At 39.2% G+C, this 15,593-nt stretch overlaps 1 protein-coding gene across 1 annotated transcript; it reads left to right on the forward strand.

Moving 5' to 3' along the window:
- Positions 1-1,246: 1,246 nt before the first annotated feature.
- On the forward strand, positions 1,247-15,268 carry LOC121526491 (carcinoembryonic antigen-related cell adhesion molecule 5-like). The gene is made up of 7 exons (XM_041813134.1): positions 1,247-1,367; positions 4,818-5,135; positions 10,544-10,822; positions 10,955-11,221; positions 12,572-12,680; positions 13,667-13,695; positions 13,801-15,268. Exons 1-7 carry the CDS (start codon positions 1,322-1,324, stop codon positions 13,869-13,871), a joined length of 1,119 nt encoding a protein of 372 aa, XP_041669068.1. The 5' UTR covers positions 1,247-1,321; the 3' UTR covers positions 13,872-15,268.
- Positions 15,269-15,593: the final 325 nt, after the last annotated feature.

Genomic DNA, 15,593 nt, shown 5'->3' on the forward strand with positions numbered 1-15,593 from the left:
AGAATTACAAGGGAAAATGTAAGGTGTAAGAATGCATTTGATGAGCAATTATTTTGTGCTCTGTGGGCCCACATGTGGGTCTTTACTGAGTCAGCAACTTCACTTATGGTGCAAAAGTGTCTGATGCCCAAAGGCATTATGGGAAACACCCACTTAGGCAAACAGCCCAGCAACCCTGGTGTGCTTTCCCTGAGCTCAGTTCTACGTTAAAGGAACAACTTGCAATATCTAGTTGAAATGGCCAGAAAAAAAATGGGTTACCACTAGAACATAAAACTGGATTAGAGTTATGCTAAATATTATATTATTTCAAGAAAAAAAAAAAACACTTTTTAGAGTGGAGGACGCTGTATCCATTAACACATTATCATGAATAATTTCCAGTGTAATTTTAACTCTATAAAACTAAAAATAGGTCAAAACTTTCTCGTGTGGGGTCAAGCTTGGGGAACCACAGAGGAAACACTGCCAGACAGGGACTTCAGTTTGAGAAATTCCAGCTATGAAAGTTGGCATTACTGCATTTCACAACAAAGAAACATGAGTTAATAGAACCGATGCTCCTTGTATTTAATTGTACCTGAAAGGTGTACGTTTTAAAACCTCAGTAAAGTCTTTGAAACAAACAAGGGGCTTGGTTTGCTTGGCTAACTTACATTATGATCTTAAAAGTCAATAACTTATATTTTCAAGTCATAATAACCAGAAATTCTGTTTAAGGCTAAACAAATATAGTTACCTTTTTTTTTTTTTTACAGTGTAATGACTCATCAGGAGGGCCCATTTAAAACTTGCTAGGGGTCATTTCTGTGAACAGGCCTGCTCTGCTGTTCTTCTTTATAATAGAATAAGTAGCTGGCTACAGGGCAATACCACAGTCAATATAGCTGAACGTCTGAAAACCACTCTTTAACTACCTTCCTGTTGAGAGTGGGACTCTAGATTTGATTTCTCACTCAAACCACCTCCTCATTTAGTATTTTCATTTTTAGTTAGAGGCAGTTTGGTGATCTCTGAAACCAGCATGTTAAAGGGACAGGTGTTTTCTGTGTTGTTTTCATTTAATACTTCTTCTTATTGCAGTGGTTGCCTTTCCTGCTTCCATGTCATTATGTTGAATGTCTCCAATCATGCTGCATCAATGATTAACTAAAGGAAATGGTGATGAAGGTTTATAGACATTACACATGTTAGACTTTACTTCCTTATACTGCTTTCATATCATATCCTCATTCTGATACTGGTCTGTACACAGGGCTTGTTAAGAAGTGAGAAAGAAACCACTAGATTCTCTGCTAGACTTGATGATACTAAAGAGGACATGGACAAAGCTGTGACAGGTGTCATCCTCCTGGGAGTCATCTCAGGTAAGCTAATGCCAGATTCTACAGCACATACATGAAGACCCTCTACCATCTGTGTGTACAAAGAGCGTGCTACAGGGGGCGTCTCAGAGTTTGTCCCTTAAGCTGGCATAGGTAATGGATTTTCAGAAATGAAATTGATCTGTACTTTCAATTAATCAAACCATTCATGGACTCACTGCTGGAAAAATATCAGTCAGACTGGAAAAAGGACAGATACCAGTAACTGTTGAAACATCAACAGTCAGAAGAGCAGGAGGAGCACGAAAACTCACAATCTTTTAGCCTCAGGAACTTTTCTTAGGTTCTGCTCCAAAGGTCAGAACTGGAACAAATATAAAGTCCTAAAACTTAATGATCTCATCTTTTAGTAGTTTTAAGAGTTAGTTATGGGGCTTGAAAGCAGAAACATCTGTGCTAGAAAGGCCACCAAACAGGAACATTTCAGTCACTAAGAATGGTTATTCTACAGGCAAAAAGATAACAATTATTTTCTAATCAAAGTTTTCACTTGAGAAGTTTCTAAATAAGCAAAAATGTTTGACAATGGCCTAATTTAAAAAAAATGAGACTAATGCTGTAAAACAAACATTTTTCCAAGTCTTTCTCCTTCAATATACTCTCCTGCATCAACACACCACTGCATTCAGGGCTTCCACTGGTCAGAGCAGGACAGTAGTTCTTCTTCAGACAGTTGTCTCAGAACCTCTGTGGTTCTTTTCTTAACTTCTGACTGACTCAGAATTGTTCCTTTGAGCACAGATTTGATCTTAGGAGAAAGGAAAAGGTCACACTGTAGTAGATCAGGTGTTAGGCATGGTGAGAAGAAAAATCAGATGGAAAAGAATAATCTAGATAACACAGATGAAGAGCTGACACTGAAGTAGAAAATATAAAGAAACACTGACATTAGACACAAAAGGAGCATTTTTGTGTCTAATTTTTTTCTTTCCTTCTTTTTTTTTCTTTCTTTTTTTTTTTTTTTTGCAACATTCTGTTTCCTTACTTATTTCTATCTAGAAAAGTATTTTACCACGGTGTTGGGCTTTGTTTTTCATTTTCTGGCTGACAATTTCTCCAGCAATAGAAAAAAATCTGTGACCTTAATTGTAAAATCAGATTAAAATGGTCCAACACTACAGAATGCAGTTTTCTCTATATGTAAAAATTAATCTCCTTTCTCTTATAATTGCTCTGTCAAGATAGATAGTCGTTCATTGTCATTGCATTATAAAAACACAACGAAATTACGTTTGGCAGTCTCCTCTGTAGCAGCAAACACAGTCGTCCAAGCGGTGGTTAGAAATCTGTAGCCTGACGTCATCCATCCTGCTGGCGAGGGAGCGGGCATCCGGGGAGAAAGAAGCTCAGTACGACAGGTTTGTGTGGGGTAGCTCTTAGCCTAGCCTGCAGCCCGGCTTGTTTGCCCCGCTTTCGCCTTCTCGCACAATGCCGTCTCTTCCTCCTCCCCACTGGCTGTAGCTGTCGTGCTGCTCCGCGTCTTTTTCCTTTCAGTCTCCAAGTCTCTGTTGGGAAAGATGTAAACTCCGTGGGCACGCTGTCAGTTCTGGTGTTAGTGTAGGGCTTTGTTTTGCTGCTAGTGATGGAGCGCCAGGCCGCTGCGTTCGTACGCACCACCCCATGCTACCTCAGTAGGTAGCATTCAGTAGTCTCCTGTTGATCAGGCAGTGTTCTGTGGCAGTTACTGGCAGTTGTTAGCTTTTAAGCTAGCCAGGAGTTGTAGTTGAGACTGAGGTCTTCTTATTCTCCTTTTTTGGGTTTTTCTTGATGGAAGTTTCCCGTTCTTTCTCTCAAAGGTGTCCTGGACTATCCATCTTCTTTGATTTCATAAGTTTCAACATATGTTGTCAACTTAATTGTGAAAACACTACAAGTCACAAACACAAAAGTGCATCTTTCTTGCTGCCAACTGCTCTGGTTAAGCACCACCGAAGCATTTCATGCAGGCACTGACACTTTGAAGTGACATTCGAAACTTCAACTGTCATCAATGACGTGACAGTTGTCATTTGATACAAGCTCTAACACAAGGAGTCAAAACACCAGCTTCAGAGCCTGTGATTCCCCGACCACTACCTTTCTGCTATTGTCATAGTCACTTAAGTTGGTCAACACTGAGTGGCATCAATGCTCAAGATTTATAACAATAATATCAGCACTTTATCTAACTAGGCCTAGGGCGATGTGCAATTCCTTCTTTAAGCACACTCATGACCATGTGCAATATATCAGCACACCTGCACTTTAGCACTACAGCACTTTATCATATGCCTTATGCAATTTAACTGGAATGGTCAATTTATCTCTGGTCTGTCCTTAGCTAAGTATTGTTTTATTTAGGTCTCTGTATTCTATTGTATCATCTATGTTGTCTTGTTTTGGTGTTGTCTGACTCTTATGTAGATTTTTAATGTACTTTTTTTTTATATATATACCATCATCCTGCCGGGGACTACAGATGGAAATTAGCCTATGGCTACAATCTGGCACATTTACATGTCTATGTCCATAAATGTGCATTGTCCCATGTCACAAATAAATAAATAAAATAAAAATAAATAAAGTATGTGATTAAAAATGCAGCTGTATAAAAACACACTTAAATGTGTTGTTTTGAGTAGGATTTAAATGGAATTTTAAGTGTAAGAAAGTTCCCACAGTTTAGTTTAACTTAAAAAAGGTCAGTTCAACCCAACACAAATGTATGAGTAAAACCAAGTTTATATAATTTAAAATCAAATACACTTAAATCAAAGGAACTGTGTTAAAACAACTTGCTTGTCTGAGTTGGGAAAACTTAATTCAATTGTGTGTTACCACTTGAAGCAGTGTTTGAGTTTATCTAACTATTCTCTTTTTACAGTGTTCTCAGTGGTTTGGTGTGCTCACTTTAAAGTCAGCTTAATTTTATAGTTTACTTTGATTCACATGAAAAACATAGAGATGAAAATAACGATAAAAAATATGCATGTCAAAAGCACCAGAGAGCTTTACTTTTAAATACGTAATATTATCTCCTGGTAGATAGAATAATGGAATAAAATTAGGATCTAAACATAAAACATTTTTGTTGTATCAGTGTCTGACCAACTATTTTCCCTCAGAAAGCCCAGTGACTTTTGGATTTTTAAATAAGGCATTACATTAGCTTTAAAATCATCATGTTGCAGTTTATGTAAAACATGTAGAGTCATTCATTTATTGAAGTTCCCTTGTATGCTTTACATAAAACACAGCAGGCTATACCCTGGTGTAAACTTCCTTCTTTTGGAATAAAGGTCCATTTTTGATTAAATGCTTAGTAATACACTGAATGTATCTGCCTCATTGTGACCTGAAGTCATTCAGAGACTATAGAACTGATCTTAATGAAACATTTCATAAAGTCTGATCTTATTACGGTCATTTTCTAATGTGTTTTGTGTCTTCCAGGTTTGACTAAGGGAGCTGGTGTGCTACCAGACGGTCCTCTGATTGCAACTGAGGGAGGGACAGTGATGTTCACCACAGTGTCTCCACCACCAGGGCCATTCACAGGAATTATCTGGAAATTTGGAACCAAACAAATTATCAATTCAAATCTTCTTGCAAACACAACTTCTCCAGATTATGAGGGAAGAATCACCATCTTCCCTGATACTGGATCTCTGGAACTCAGGAATCTATCTCTCAATGACAGTGGAGAATACTCCGTAACGATTACAACAGCATCTGAGGTGTTTTCTGGGACAACAACACTGGAAGTTTACGGTGAGCAAATATTTCATATGTTCCTCCTGTTTTGGTGCTGAATGGAGGTCATACATTACTATTATGAAGTAAAGAAGTAAATGACTGTGTGCATCTGTGTTTTGATATTGGTCTGGGATAGAGATTCAAAATACAGTTGTTTAAACAAAATTTAGAGTGACAAGGTTATGTAAGATTAGGTACATAATACTAGGACAAAATAAGGGGTAATGATTGCATTTAAAGATCTTCGTGGTTCCCAAATGTTGATGTAGCACCAATGCTATAAAAGACTGAGGAATGTTTTTCCCCTTAATTTCCTGGCAGGCAACAAATGAAACTAAAGCATTCTGATTATCCTTGTTATGAGAGGCCTCAAGTTTTAAAATCTGTATAACTGTATAAAAGTTTCAATGTGATACATTTTTGAAATTGTGTTTTAGTTCCCTTTCATAAAGTGGATTCATAGATATGTAACCGATTTATTAAAGCTCAAGGAAACCTCTTTTTCAACAAAAAGTTAAAAAAAGACATAATAATAATAAATATGTTTTACTCAAACATTTTTCAAAACTTTCAACAAGTGCTTGTCTTCATCAGAGGATGAAATTTGATTTATAACCGGTACTGTGTTTAATTATTGAACAAAGCAAAGAATAGAAACTCTCTTTCATTCAGGTGGTTGTCATGTAGCTGCAGTTATAAAAGCAGTATAGATAGACACAGATTAATTACTAATGATAAATAATCTGAGATATGATGACAGCCCCAGATAAAGTGAGCAAGGTCAGCTTTGATAGCTTTTCCTATTGGAAAACTTGTTTGGCAATAGTATAGAGATAATCGTTCACATTCAAATATTTTTATTGTGAAAAGTTTAAAATGAATTGTGATTGGTACTGATGCTTGAATCTCACAGTCTCACTGTAACTAAATCAAATCTGAGATATAACTGATGTCACACTGTCACTGGAGTAATAAAAATAATATACACTTGCAGGTGGTTAAGTTTAATCTTAAGGTTAAGCTATTGCTGTGTGCATATCAAAGAAATATTAATCACATATATAGGTCATATTTATTATGGCATGCCAGATAGACTGGTTCACATATTCATGTTATGGCATTGTTTCCCATCCATTGATTTTGACTCTAACTCGCAATTGCTCCACGGCTAATTTGAGTGTAACACCACTTCACCTCTCTGACCACTACTTCATTCAGTTCTCACTTGGCTTACCTGAACTTCAACAATCTACTACTCAATTAAGATCATACCGCAGAAACCTTCAGTCACTTGACCCAACACAGCTGTCTGACGAGGTCTCAGCTGCACTAGCCTCATGTTACGAGTCCTTCACACTCACTGTTAACGAGGCCACAGACACATTCTGCTCCTCACTGACCTCCTCTCTGGACAAACTCTGCCCTCTGGTGTCTAAGCCTATTCGAAATACTCCACCTTGTCCCTGGCTCACTGAGGTCATCAGAACCCAAAGGGCAGGGCTCAGGGCGGCAGAGAGAAAATGGCGTAAATCCAAACAAACCACTGACTTGAGTGCTTATCAGCAAAAACTGTCCTGTTTTACCTCTGCTCTAAAATCTGCTAAGAAGGCGTTCTATCAATCAAAGATCTGTGCTGCCACTGATGCACGCAAACTCTTCTCTGCTTTTAACTCGCTCTCTCTCCTTCAAACCCACAACCCTCCAGTATGTTGACTCCAGACATGTTCGCCTCCTACTTCACTGACAAGGTTTCTACCATCAGCAACCAATTCTCTGAGCCTGTCCAACTCAGTTTTCTGCCACCAGCTAGTGATGCATCACTTAGCTCATTCTCTCCACTAAGTGAGAGCGAGGTCACCAGGCTTCTGCTTGACTCTAAGCCCACAACCTGTCCCCTCGATCCGATACCATCACATCTCTTGCAGGCGATTGAGCCCACAATCAGCCCTGCTGTGAGTTGTATCATTAACTCCTCTCTGTCCACAGGTGTTTTCCCAGCTGCTTTCAAGCAAGCGCGGGTTACACCACTGCTCAAAAAACCCACTCTCAACCCAGCCCTGGTTGAAAATTACAGGCCGGTCTCACTTCTCCCATTCCTATCAAAAATACTGGAGCGCACAGTCTTCAACCAGCTCTCAGAACACTTGCAGAACAATGATCTACTTGATCAGAATCAGTCTGGCTTTAGGCGGGGCCACTCTACTGAAACTGCACTTTTGTCGGTAACGGAATCACTTCGCTTGGCCAGAGCAGCTGGTCAGTCCTCAGTTCTCTTACTGCTGGATCTGTCCACTGCCTTTGACACAGTAAACCACCAAATCCTCCTCTCCACACTCTCTTCACTTGGTATCTCAGGATCTGCCCTACAGTGGTTTAAGTCCTACCTCACAGGGAGATCTTTTAGAGTATCATGGAAGGGAGGAGTGTCTAAACTGCATGGCTTATCAACAGGGGTGCCTCAAGGGTCTGTGCTTGGTCCCCTACTTTTCTCAATATACACCACCTCACTTGGTGCAATCATCCGCTCCCATGGCTTTTCTTATCACTGCTATGCAGACGACACACAGCTATTCCTGTCCTTTCCACCAGATGACACAACTGTCTCAGCTCGGATCTCATCCTGCCTTGCTGATATTTCTAAATGGATGAGGGAACGTCACCTTCAGCTCAACCTGCCCAAAACGGAGCTCGTTATCATCCCAGCCAGTCCCACTATGGAACCGCAGATCAGTATCCAGCTTGGATCAAATAATCTCTTGCCCACTAAGTCAGCCCGGAATCTGGGTGTCATGATTGATGACCAGCTAACCTTCAAGCTCCATGTGGCCTCGATTGCTCGGTCCTGCCGTTTCGCCCTCTACAACATCAAGAGGATCAGACCCTACTTGACAGAGCATGCTACACAACTCCTGGTACAGGCTCTTATAATATCACATATTGACTACTGTAACTCATTACTGGCAGGCCTACCTGCATGCACAGTTATACCTCTGCAGTTGATCCAGAACGCAGCAGCACATCTGGTCTTCAACCAACCCAAGAGAGCTCATGTCACGCCTCTTTTAATCTCTCTACACTGGCTCCCAGTTGCAGCTCACATTAAATTCAAAACTCTAATCATTGCTTACAAAGCAGTAACTAAAACTGCTCCTGTTTACCTGGAGTCCCTCATCCAGGTCTACACCCCTTCTCGCCCACTACGCTCAGCCAGCGAAAGGTGCCTGGTACTTCCAGCACATCATGCTCCTAAGTCACTAGCTCGACTCTTCTCCTCTGTTGTCCCTAAATGGTGGAATGAATTACCCAACTCCATTCGATCTACAGACTCCCTGTCTACTTTCAAGAGAAGGCTAAAGACCCAGCTCTTCAGAGAACACTTTGCACTTAGCTAGGCAATTCTCTACTGTTGTCCCCAGTAGTAGATTGAGTCTCAGCCAGACTATTCTCCACTGCTGCCCCCAGTGGTTGAATGAGTTTCTAAACTATAGTTAGCTCGCACTGTCCTGCTCTACTTCTGGGATTTCTTTGCCCAGCTCTTTGGGAATGATCCAGCACTTGGTACTTGGTAAATAGTTGTTGTGAAGTCTAATGAATGGCGATTAGTGATCCCACATTTTCCTTGATTCATTGTTGCTGTCTAATAACAAAAAAAAAACAAAAAACAAAAAACCCAAAACAAAACAAAAAAACAAAAAAAAAAAAAACAAAAAAAAAAACTACATAAACAACGTATATTTTAGGTACTCTACCTTAAACCCTACACGGCAGCACTTGCGTCCAATTGGACCTGAAGCACTTGATGGCACTTACTGATGTTGTTTCTTCTTGTCTAGATCATTGCTTGTGTTGTTCTTGCTCTCAAATGTACGTCGCTTTGGAGAAAAGCGTCTGCTAAATGACATTGTAACATTGTAACATCCAGGAGAGAGCCCAGTGTTGGCCTCTGGGAAGGGAAGAACCTTTAAAACGAACTCTTAAGGTTGACTCAGTGGATAACTTCACGCATGGTGCAAATGTGTCTAACATCAAATACAACAACAAACCAGAAACAAGAGCAAAGGAATCCCAGCAGGGATCACTGTATGACAGGCAACATCCAAACAAACTGAAACACCCCAATGCCAAAGGGCATGATGGTGAACTTCAGCCACACATTACCAAGAACTGAAATCATAGTGGGCAGAGCTTAGATTAACTGATTCTTTACAGAGTTGAAATAACACTGATGGATCAAGACTGTCAACTCCAACATTGAAGATTTCGCTCAGAATGGAGTTAATGTTACACTTTGAAGTATTCAGCGCTAAGATCTCAACAGTTCAGCTTTTGATGTGTACAACAGCTGTTTCAGAAGTGACGTGGAATCATTCTCTCACTGTTTGCTACTGTGAACAGTCAACATAAGTGGAAAAAGCACAAGAACAAAAGCATTTAAAAATATTTAGTTACGGTCATTTGAGTAAATGTAATTAGTTTCTTTTCACCCCTGCATGCCAATCCATGATTCTTCACTCTTGATGGAGCTAGTTGGTAAATTAAACTCTTGCTGAAGCGGGCTGAGAGAGGAAACAGTCATCTGTGCCACTAAGAAGAGCTCTCTTCATGGTTCTTTGCTCTTCTTTTAATTTAAAAGTGTTGTCCAGCTCTGATCTTACTCTCTCTGTAGCTGGATCTGTGATAATCTCAAGCTTACAGCTTTGACATCTACATTGTTACATATGGGGATCAATTCAGCCCCTGCTGTTTCTCCTCTACCTTTATTATTGTGACAATTATCCTTTTTCTCTCTCTTTCTTTTTAATTTTTATTTATTTATTCTTTTTTCATCTCTTTTTCTCTCATCCCTCACCTAAAATAAGTGAAGAGAGAGGGAAGTGAAGAAAAGGGGAAGAGGAAGCTGTGGAGAAGAAAAGTAAGGATCAGTTATGTACGCGTATGAATAAATAATAACTATTATCTTAAAAAGGAATGAAGAGAAACACTTCCCCTCATAGTTTTAATCTACCATATCTACACCTCCACTTTTTAAAAAATGGTTTATTCCTATTAGAAACTCTTCCTTATCTATTACCCTCATATACATAGCTACACACACATAAAAACACTGGACTTGCACACACACATACACGCTCTGAAACCACCAAACTTGGACTTTCCAATATGTTCTGTCTTTCCTATTGTTTTTGTCTATGGTCTGTAGCTCCTGTCTTTAGTGTTTACGCGTATTACTGTTGTGTCTCCTCACATTGTAATTGTCATTATTCTTGTTTATTTTATTTTATTTATTTTTATTTCATTATGTACACAGTACATCACGTTTTGTACCATCTTGCATCACTAAATTAAAAAAAATAATAATAAAAAATAGAATAAAAATAAGAAATATTGTGAGAACTAATGAAACAATTTTCTTCAACCAACAGAGCGCATCGATGGAGTCACAGCAAACGCAAACAACACAGACTTGTTGGAGTCCAGCTCTGTCCGTCTCTCCTGCTCTGTCTCCTCTGGATCATCCCTTACTTTCCTCTGGAGGAACGGCAGCTCTGAGGTCACAGCTGGTGACAGAGTTCAGCTCAGTGATGAAGGCGCCACTCTCACTATAACCAACGTGACCCGCTATGACCAGGGAACATACACGTGTCATGTGTCCAATCCTGCAAGTACTGGAGCCAGTAATGAAGTCAAACTGTCTGTCAGCTGTGAGTTTTTACCTACATACCAAGAACTTTATCTGACTACAGGATGAGTCAAGCAGCATGACCTGTCCTTAGTTTTCATGTTTCAAAAACATTTAATGGTTATTTTTCTGTTACATACTCCTCTTTATTCAGATGGTCCAGAAAATACCAAACTGACGCTCATTCCTTCAAAAGATCACTATGATGAAGGAGCAGACATCACCATGTCCTGCTCAGCTGACTCCAGACCTGAAGCTCAGTTTGAATGGTATCAATATGGAAACAAGCTGCCTGATACTGGATCAGAGCTCAACCTGACAAATATCCAGACTGGAGACAGTGGAGAGTACAGCTGTCGGGCCTTCAACACCAAAACTCTGAAGTCTGAGACATCGCTGCCATCATCTGTGTCCGTGATAGGTGAGTTTGAGCGCTCATCAAAAAATGAATATGAGACAAGAGATCAACATTTCAGCTTTTATATCCAGGTATTTACATGTGGATCTGATACACAACTTAGAAGACGACATTACTTGTAACAGAACACCAAATTTTTAGTTAAAGTTAAATTAGTTGAATAAAAGTTTTGGAACAGATAGACTAAAAACAGATGAAAGTGAATTAAACTAAATATTTAGTTGTAAATCCTTTGCTTGCAATTACAGCATCAAGCCTGTGATCCACTGGCATCACCAAACTTTTGCATTCTTCTTTTGTGATGCTTTTCCAGGCTGTCACTGCAGCCTCTTTCAGCTGCTGTTGTTTTTTTGTTCGGGGTTACTCCCTCCAGTCTCCTCAATAGCCGGTAAAATTCATACTCTATAGGGTTGAAGCCTGGAGACTGACTTGGCCCGTCTAGAACATTGCACTTCCTTCCTCTAATGAACTCCTTTGTTGTTTTGATTGTGATAAATTTACCCCTGCCTTCTGGAGGTTGTTGCTACAGCTAGAATCCTACATCATACAAGAATGGGACAAAATTTCTCTACCTAAACTCCACTAGCTGATCTCCTCATTTCCCAGATGTTTACAGACTGTCGTTGACAGAAGAGGGGATGATACACAATGGTAAACATGGCCCTGTGCATACTTTTTTGAGATGTGTTGCTGCCATCACAGTCAAAGTGAGCTGATATTTTCATGACATGATAAAATGTTGGCTTGGGCATCTGGTCCGGATACCTCCTGGACGCCTCCCGGTTGAGGTGTTCCGGGCAAGTCCCACTGGAAGGAGACCCCGGGGAAGACCTAAGACACGCTGGAGAGACTATGTTGCTCGGCTGGCCTGGGAACGCCTTGGGATCCCCCTGGGAAGAGCTAGACGAAGTGGCTGGGGAGAGGGAAGTCTGGGTCTCCCTGCTTAGGCTGCTGCCCCAGCGACCCGCTCTCAGATAAGCGGAAGAAGATGGTTGGATGGATGATAAAATGTTGCAGTTTCAGCATCCAATGTGTTGTTAATGTTCTAATGTAAATAAAATATGGGTTCATGAGATTTGCAAATCATTGCATTCTGTTTATTTACATTTAACACAGTGCCCCAACTTTTTTGGGAATTGGGTTGTAGACTGTATATCTATGGGGGCATGGGTAAGAGGCTCAGGTGTGGGGCAAATGAGTGATAGATGGAGGAGGGCTTTGTTTTAGCCTATAAGCAGGATTATGAAACATTATTTAAAAAATGTCAACAACAAGCATGCACTGACAATGATATTATATCAGCTGTGTCTTGAAACTTTAATTTTCTGTTTTATTTTTCCTCACGTGTCTCAGAGAGAGCAGATGGAGGTCTTTCAGCTGGTGCAATTGCTGGAATAGTAATCGCATGTTTGATTGTTGTTACTGCTGCAGCTGCTGGAGGATACATTTTATATAAAAAGAAGTGAGTAACATAACTTTCACTGAATAACATGTCAAAGATTTAAAGATAAGATCTTTTTGTATTAACTGAACGTGTACACTAGTACTATAGATTAAAATTATTAGCTCATTTGAGGTGCTGATGGCCTAGTGGTTAAGGCCGCCCTATCCTCTTCTATGAATAAAGGCATACAAAAGCCCAAAAATGTCTATTTAGAAAAAAAAAATTACTCCAAAGCATATATTGCTATCCCAACTTGTTTTTCTACCAGCAGAGGGTGCTACCTTATTTTCTTTCAGCACTTTTCAGTGTTAGCTTTTATGAAGAAAACAATCCAAATTGTTTAATTAACAACTATTCAGCCTTAAAAATTAAATAATTTAAATGTTATAGAAATAAAGGGTAAATTTTTATCTTTATTGTGTAAGAATTGCAATGTTTGTTCATCAATAAACTTCAATCTTATGTCTTTTTAAATTGGGAAGAAATAGAACTTGGAAAAAGAAAAGCATTAATCAAAAAAACAGGGGTGACTGTACAGGGGTGTAGCTAGGGATTGTGGGCCCTCAGAATGAATATTACACAGGGCCCCCTTAGCCCAAAAAATCTGTCATTTTTACAAATATCTATGTTTTTAATATGTTTTTCCCATTTTTGAGCAATATTTTTTACTATAGTTAAATTAAATCTACTTGCCCCCCCCCCATTTTATTTTATTTAAAACAAATGTTAGTTTGTTGACTGATTAATTTAGTCACTTTTGATTCAATAATTACACCAATTACTATAAATAAAATAAAGCAGTAACACTTTTCACTGCGGGCTTCTCAAAGGCCCCTACCTACTATCGGCCCAGTGAATCAGTACCCTTTTCCCCCTGTGCTACACCCATGTTACTTTATTTTAAGATAAGTTTACTTATGTGTGTGTGTATTTGTATGTATGTAATTATTCATTTATTTATTTATTCATTCATAATTTCTTTCTTTTTTCCTTTGTTTTTTTAGTGGTGGCAAACCTCAGCCAAATGGGACAGGTAATAATCTTTCTTCCTGAGTATTGTATGTAAATATCCTACACAGTACATATTAGGCCTAGTTCATTGAGTTCAATAAAATGTTTTTGTTTTTCTACCCCATAGACCTACATATCTATGAGAACGATCATCCAGTGTATGAGAATGTAAAACCTAAGCAACCTCGTAAAAACTGATGTCTGTACTTTAAGGGAAAGCAACAAGAGGAGTGTCCCCCCACAGGAATAACTCAAATGGTATTATTTAACTGCTCAGTTTGGGACTTTTAATCAGTTGTTTCTATTTGGTACTACAGTTGATTGGAATATTGAAATATTTCTGAAGAAAAGAAAGTGTTTCACCATTCAGACTTTTCTATTTTACCTCTAAATTAAATTAAAAGCTTTAAATTGGCAAGTCATTACACAGAAAAAATGAGACAGCAAAGGATTTTCATAATCTGAATGGTATGTCACATTAAAGGGATACTTCGATAGTTTTTGAAGTTGGGTTGTATAATGACCTTGGTGATAGCAGTGTGGTGAATGCACTTGAGCTTGTATAGCGCTTTCTAGACATTCGTACACTGATGGCAAAGGTTGCTATGGATAATCGGCCATCAGTATTAGCTAATCCCATTCAAACTCATCCATACCCATTTACATGCCACTGGCAGAGCAGTGGGAGCACGTTGGGGTTAGGTGTCTTGCCCAAGGACACATCAAACAAGAAGTAGCTCATCTAAAGCTAGTGATTTCAGCAAAGTAAAGTAATCCTATTACACTGACTGTAGTCATTAGAAGAATAAAGAATTGAAGAAGGTCCATAAAACACCAGCATTCAGTAGGGCAGGGAACTCTAGATGGGGTGTGATGCAGGCTTCAAGCTGTGAGCTGCTATCCCCCATCAGAGAAGTCCTACTCACGACAGTAGTAGCTCCCAGGACATGGGCTTACAGCAGAGAAACTGTACCCAGCTGCTACACTGTATAGCCGAGCTTCTCCAAGCACATCCTGTCCGAAGGGGTATAGCACACTGAAATCCCTGGGGGCTATAATGGCATTACTATTGCCAAGTACCTCATACAACCTTACTTCAAAAATACCAAAATATCCCTTTAAGCTGTGTTTAATTGAAACAGAAGCAATTGTGCTCTTCAAGCCACCTGATTGAACACATGCAATACCTTCCGTTTTACACAAGGATATAAGGGAAAAACCAATTTAAATGAGGTAAAAAGTGTTGATGAAGTTTATGGTGTAAATATTCTTATAAAGCTTTTTACAGTAAGCATGGATAGTAGTTTGGATATTTTGATATTTATTCTGTGATTCAAGCTGCTATCCTCATGAACGAGGTTCATTAGCATCAGTAATACCATTTTTTGTCCTTTTCCCCCACAACGATGACGTTTTGATTTCTTTCTGATTTCCATTTGACCTGTATATGTGAACGACATATCACACTATGGCTTTTTTGATTATTTCATGTTTTAGAGTTTAGTCAAAGAGCCAAAACCCTTGGTGTGCTGATCGAGGACACATTTTGTATTGTAAAATGTAGACATTATTTGCAAATAAAATTGACCATGTGACCACGACTTTATGTAACTCGGTTATTCATATTCCACATACAGTGCTTGACAAATTTATTAGACCACCTGTCATATTTGTCTCAGAGACCATCCAGCATCATGAAGCGCTTTAATGCGGACTGTTTCATTTTCAGTGAGCTCTCCACGTTTTATCATTTTGAACAGGAATGAGGGATTTCAAACTGAATTCACCCAAATTTGAGCCGGCTCACTGGGCTTCTCTGAGAAGTCAGAAATTAATCAAGCATTAACATTCAACCACTAAAACTGATTTTTCTGTTCAGGAATGCAAGTAAATAACTATAATTTGACGTAGTAATCAAGA

This window comes from Cheilinus undulatus, linkage group 18 (genome assembly GCF_018320785.1).
Source record: "Cheilinus undulatus linkage group 18, ASM1832078v1, whole genome shotgun sequence".
NCBI classification, from domain to species: domain Eukaryota; kingdom Metazoa; phylum Chordata; class Actinopteri; order Labriformes; family Labridae; genus Cheilinus; species Cheilinus undulatus.

Bases quoted from the DNA above. Each gene is read 5' to 3' on its own strand.
- LOC121526491 (XM_041813134.1), top strand. From the start codon at position 1,322: ATGGACAAAGCTGTGACAGGTGTCATCCTCCTGGGAGTCATCTCAG. The intron at 5,136-10,543 runs GTGAGCAAATAT...TTCAACCAACAG, and splicing joins AACAACACTGGAAGTTTACG to AGCGCATCGATGGAGTCACA. The intron at 10,823-10,954 runs GTGAGTTTTTAC...CTCTTTATTCAG, and splicing joins AGTCAAACTGTCTGTCAGCT to ATGGTCCAGAAAATACCAAA.